This window comes from Terrapene carolina, unplaced genomic scaffold (genome assembly GCF_002925995.2).
Source record: "Terrapene carolina triunguis isolate 2854851 unplaced genomic scaffold, T_m_triunguis-2.0 Scaffold96, whole genome shotgun sequence".
NCBI classification, from domain to species: Eukaryota; Metazoa; Chordata; order Testudines; family Emydidae; genus Terrapene; species Terrapene triunguis.
In genome coordinates this window covers 38997937-39004113 of record NW_020664447.1, presented here as the reverse complement: position 1 = coordinate 39004113, position 6177 = coordinate 38997937, and the positions used below count along the sequence as shown (strand labels likewise).

At 54.6% G+C, this 6177-nt stretch overlaps 1 protein-coding gene across 2 annotated transcripts in view; it reads right to left on the bottom strand.

The window, feature by feature from the left end:
* Window positions 1–5598, bottom strand: part of PTGR2 (prostaglandin reductase 2) — a 30620-nt gene extending 25022 nt beyond the window's left edge. The window contains exon 1 of one of the 2 annotated variants that reach the window (XM_026651552.2): window positions 5206–5598. In XM_026651552.2, coding sequence (XP_026507337.1) covers window positions 5206–5528 — 323 coding nt within the window. In that variant the 5' untranslated portion in view covers window positions 5529–5598. The other variant, XM_026651553.2, reaches the window with a different exon arrangement.
* Window positions 5599–6177: the final 579 nt, after the last annotated feature.

The following is a 6177-nucleotide window of genomic DNA, read 5'->3' as shown; positions in this document are numbered from 1 at the left end:
ATTCCCTGTACCTGTACGCGGTGTCACTCGCCCCTCCCTCCCTCTCTCCCTCCCTCCCTTCTTCCCCTGGTCCGTCAGATACTACTTTCGCGCCTTTTTTCAGACCAGACGCCATAGCCAGCACTGGGATCATGGAGCCCGCTCAGATCACCGCGGCAATTCTGAGCACTATGAACACCACGCGCATTGTCCTGGAAAACATGCAGAGCCTCCTGGACATGCCAAAGCCAAACCAGGACCAGCTGAGGAGGAGGCGATTGCAGCGCGGCGACGATAGTGATGAGGAAATTGACATGGACCTCTCACAAGGCACAGGCCCCAGCAATGTGGAAATCTTGGTGTTACTGGGGCAGGTTCATGCCGTGGACCGCCGATTCTGGGCCCGGGAAACAAGCACAGAGTGGTGGGACCGCATCGTGTTGCAGGTCTGGGACGATGCCCAGTGGCTGCGAAACTTTCGCATGCGTAAGGGCACTTTCATGGAACTTTGTGACTTGCTTTCCCCTGCCCTGAAGCGCCAGAATACCAGGATGAGAGCAGCCCTCACAGTGGAGAAGCGAGTGGCGATAGCCCTGTGGAAGCTTGCAACGCCAGACAGCTACCGGTCAGTCGGGAATCAATTTGGAGTGGGCAAATCTACTGTGGGGGCTGCTGTGATCCAAGTTGCCAGGGCAATGAGAGACCTGGTGATATCAAGGGTAGTGACTCTGGGAAACGTGCAGACCATAGTGGATGGCTTTGCTGCAATGGGATTCCCAAACTGTGGTGGGGCCATAGACGGAACCCATATCCCTATCTTGGCACCGGCGCACCAAGCCGCCGACTACATAAACCGCAAGGGGTACTTTTCAATGCTGCTGCAAGCCCTGGTGGATCACAAGGGACGTTTCACCGACATCAACGTGGGCTGGCCGGGAAGGGTACATGATGCTCGCGTCTTCAGGCAGTCTCTTCTGTTTCGAAAGCTGGAGGAAGGGACTTTCTTCCCGGACCAGAAAATAACCATTGGGGATGTTGAAATGCCTATCGTGATCCTTGGGGACCCAGCCTACCCCTTAATGCCATGGCTCATGAAGCCATACACAGGCAGCCTGGACAGCAGTCAGGACCTGTTCAACTACAGGCTGAGCAAGTGCCGAATGGTGGTGGAATGTGCATTTGGCCGTTTAAAAGCGCGCTGGCGCAGCTTACTGACTCGCTCAGACCTTAGCGAAAAGAATCTCCCCATTGTTATTGCTGCTTGCTGTGCGCTCCACAATATCTGTGAAAGTAAGGGGGAGACATTTATGGCGGGGTGGGAGGTTGAGGCAAATCGCCTGGCCGCTGATTACGCGCAGCCAGACACCAGGGCGGTTAGAGGAGCACAGCAGGGCGCGGTGCGCATCAGAGAAGCGTTGAAAACCAGTTTTGTGACTGGCCAGGCTACGGAGTGAAACTTCTGTTTGTTGCTCCTTGATGAACCCTCTGCCCCTCCCCCACCACCCTGTTAACTCTACTTCCCTGCAAACCAACCACCCCACCCTCCCCTACTACCCTCCCCCCTTCGAGCACCACTTGCAGAGGCAATAAAGTCATTGTTGCTTCACATTCATGCATTCTTTATTAATTCAGCACACAACTAGGGGGATAATTGGAAAGGTAGCCCGGGATGGGTGGGGGAGGAGGGAAGGAAAAGGACACACTCCAATTTAAAACTTTAAAACTTATTGCTATGGAAATCATCTAGGGTGGAGTGAGTGGGTGGCCGAAGGCCCCCCCACCGTGTTCTTGGGCGTCTGGGTGAGGAGGCAATGGGACTTGGGGAGGAGGGCTGCTGGTTACAGAGGGGCTGTAGCGGCGTTCTCTGCTCCTGCTGCCTTTCCTGCAGCTCAACCATACGCAGGAGCATATCACTTTGATGCTCCAGCAGCCGGAGCATCGACTCTTGCTTTCTGATTACAAGTTGACGCCACCTCTCCTCTTCAGCCCGCGTTTCAGCACGCAACTTCTCCTCTTCAGCCCGCGATTCAGCACGCCACCTCTCCTCTCGCTCATATTGGGCTTTTTTAAAATCAGTCATTGACTGCCTCCACGCATTCAGCTGTGCTCTGTCAGCGTGGGAGGCAGTCTGAAGTTCAGTAAACATTTCGTCACGCGTCCTTCGCTTCCTTCTTCGAATATTCACTAGCCTCTGCGAAGGAGTAAGATTTGCAGCTGGTGGAGAAGGGAGAGGTTGTTAAAAAAGATACATTTTAGAGAACAATGGGTAGACTCTTTCACGTTAGATTTTGCTGTTCACAACATCACACAGCACATGTGCTTTCGTTACAAGGTCGCATTTTTCCTCTTATATTGAGAGTCTCCTGGTTTGGTGTGAGAGATCACTCACGCAGTGCCAGGACACAGATTTCAGCTTGCAGGCAGCCATGGTAAGACATATAGTCTTTGGGCTTTTTTAACCTTCTTAACATGTGGGGATGGTTTCAAACAGTTCTGCCCTCATTTCCCATACCAAGCACCCGTGCCATTTAAAATGGGTTTGCAATGTAAAAGGAGGGGCTGCGATTTCAGGTTTAACATGCAGCACAAACCCAACTAACTCCCCTCCCCCACACACCCAATTCTCTGGGATGGTCACTTCAACCCCCCCCCCCACCGCGTGGTTAACAGCGGGGTATATTTCTGTTCAGCAGAGCAGGAAGGGGCACCTCTGAATGTCCCCTTAATAAAATTGCCCCATTTTAACCAGGTGACCGTGAATGATATCACTCTCCTGAGGATAACAAAGAGAGATAAGGAATGGATGTTGTCTGCATGCCAGCAAACACCGGGACCATACGCTGCCATGCTTTGTTATGCAATGATTCCAGACTACGTGCTACTGGCCTGGCGTGGTAAAGTGTCCTACCATGGCGGACGGGATAAGGCAGCCCTCCCCAGAAACCTTTTGCAAAGGCTTTGGGAGTACATGAAGGAGAGCTTTCTGGAGATGTCCCTGGAGGATTTCCGCTCCATCCCCATACACGTTAACAGACTTTTCCAGTAGCTGTACTGGCCGCGATTGCCAGGGCAAATTAATCATTAATCATTAAACACGCTTGTTTTTAAACCATGTGTAATTTTTGCAAATGTACACTCACCAGAGGTCCCCTGTGTGCCCTCAGGGTCTTGGGTCAGTTCGGGGGTTACTGTTTCCAGGTCCAGGGTGACAAACATATCCTGGCTGTTGGGGTAACTGGTTTCTCCGCTTCCTTGCTGCTGTGAGCTATCTATGTTCTCTCCATCCTCATCTTCCTCGTCCGCCGAACCCGCTTCCCCGTTTGCAGAGAGGGACTCATAGAACACGCTTGGGCTAGTGGTGGCTGCACGCCCTAGAATGGCATGCAGCTCCGCGTAGTAGCGGCATGTTTGCGGCTCTGCCCCGGACCTTCCGTTTGCGTCTCTGACTTTGTGGTAGGCTTGCCTTAGCTCCTTAATTTTCACGCGGCACTGCCGCGCGTCCCTGTTATGGCCTCTGTCCTTCATGGCCTTGGAGATCTTTTCTAATGTTTTGCCGTTTCTTTTACTGTTTCGGAGTTCGGCGAGCACTGCTTCATCTCCCCAGATGGCGATCAGATCCTGTACCTCCCGTTCGGTCCAGGCTGGAGCTCTTCTGCGATCCTGGGACTGGGACTGGGACTCCATCATGGTTACCTGTGCTGATGGGCTCTGCATGGTCACCTGTGCTCTCCACGCTGAGCAAACAGGAAATGAAATTCAAACGTTCGCGGGGCTTTTCCTGTCTACCTGGCCAGTGCATCTGAGATGAGAGTGCTGTCCAGAGCGGTCACAATGAAGCACTGTGGGATAGCTCCCGGAGGCCAGTAATGTCGAATTCCGTCCACACTAACCCAATTTCGACCCCCTAAGGCCGATTTTATCGCTAATCCCCTTGTCGAGGTGGTGTTAGGAAACCGGTTTAAAGGGCCCTTTAAGTCGACAGAAAGGGCTTCGTAGTGTAAACGTGTCCAGGCTTAAGTCGATTTAACGCGGCTAAAGTCGACCTAAACTCGTAGTGTAGACCAGGCCTGAGTTTGGATTTATACCTGCGTAATAGAGACCAGCATGTGTGAGAGAAGATTATCAGAACAGTCCCTTCTGACTTGAACAGCTATGATGGTGGCTATGTTTGCAATCAGGGGGGAACTATCTCAGGCTAGGTCTACACTACAGCGGGGTTCCGACCTAAGATACGCAACTTCAGCTACGTGAATACCGTAGCTGAAGTTGCGTATTTTAGGTCGGCTTACCTGGCGGTGAGGACGGGGGAAAGCCGACCGCTGCCGCGCTGCCGCCGACTCCGCTGCCGCCTCTTGTCGAGGTGGATTTCCGGAGTCGACGGCAGAGCGATCAGGGATCGATTTTACCGCGTCCTCACGAGACGCGGTAAGTCGATCCCCGATAGACCGATTGCTACCCGCCGGATCGGCGGGTAGTGAAGACATAGCCTCAGTTCATTCTTTACAAGACAGTAGCTGTTGGCCTCAGTCCTACAGAGGCCTGGGCACAGGGCTGCGCCCTGCGGCACTGTTATGCAAGTTCTCAGCAGCATTTATTCAATATAAAGAGAAACAGTGAGTAGGGCCCCTCTTCCCTGGTAACCACGCTACACCCACAGCCCATGACAAACACACAACCTAGAGGGCACCGAGCCACACCAGGGCTTCACCCTGTACCGCGATTGGACTCTGATCTCTCCCACGGGACGGGACGTCGTCACTTTACACCACAACCAGGGCGCTGCCACCTTGTCACGTGCAGCGCAGCCAGGCCCGCGGGGACCTGTCAGACCGTTCCTCTCGACGGTAATTTCCGACTGAAACACCGCCCCCTCCCCCACGCCCGGCTCCTGGCCCGGGTTCTGCGGCGGGGCTCGGACACGAGCGCAGTCTATGGAACGAAGAATGGTGCGGAGACGGGCAGGCGCCGACCCCGCCTCCTCTCTCCTCCCCGCCCAGCGCACGTGCGCGGCTGCGCGCGCTGACAGACGGTTACTGGAATTGGCGGCTGGGGTCAGTTAGGTACCGAAAAGCCTCCTCCCCAGCGCCCGCGCGCCGGCAGCCTGGGGGTGCCAACACTCACCGGGTCCGAGTCTCGCGCGCACCCGTCTAGGCGCGAGATCAGCAGTCCGCTTATTAAACCAAGGACTTTGCCCGCTCCGCTCACTCCCCGCACGCATGCGCTTACCTCTTAAAAGAGCCGTGCGGGGCACGGCTGCTTAAAAGGGCGAGGCGGGCGCGGCGCAGTAGGATCTGTGCGGACGGGCTGAGTTTGAAGTACTGGGGGGCGAGCGATCCCACGTGGGTGCAGGTCTGGCGCGGGTGTACAAGGGCCCCGGGGCAGGGCAGTGATCCCGGGACTGGGACGAGAGGCTGATGGCAGCGGGGAGCCTCTTGGAGGGCGGGAAGGAGCCCAAATCCCAGGGAGTGAGTCGAGTCCACCGCTCTCTTGTCAGGGAGCCTGTGGGGCCCCAGGCTCTGCGTTCGCTTCAGTTCGTCACTGGCGCGCATGGACACCCAGCCCCGCCCCCCTCGGAAACCAGGCAGCGAACTGTGCTGCAGGCTGGGCGGGAGCAGCGGGAGAGCGTGTTCCTGGGAGCTGTCTTTGTACGGGGGGGGCGAACGGGCACCCAGCGGGGAGGATTTGTGTTCGCGAGGCGCTCATTGAAAGGCACCCGGTTCATTTGTTGTTGCGAAAGACAGAGGGTGAGTTTGTAATGAAACTGGCAGGGGATGGTGAATAATTATTGTGCGCAGATGTGACTGTGTGCACCGAGCAGGCAGTGAAACACGAGGGATGACTATGTGATTACACTTACCAGTTGTGCACCACGTCCACGGTTGTGTGTGGGGCAGGAAAATGACACGCCGATTGACCTAACATCTGACTCCAGAAGAGCCTGGCCATTCTTGTGTGGTGGCTCACGGCTTGAAGTGTGTTATTACTTTTATAAACTCAGTTCCAGATCTGTGCAAGCACTGGGTGTAACTGCATTAGGTGAGATTTATCAGCCAATTACTACAAAAGGAGTGGATGCATCCATTTGAGGAATAGGTATATTAAAAATGGCCATATTGTTGTGACATCAAGATCATGCACCAAATGTCAAACCTGATTGCAAAATCTAGGGAAAATTGCATATAACATGGCCTACAACTC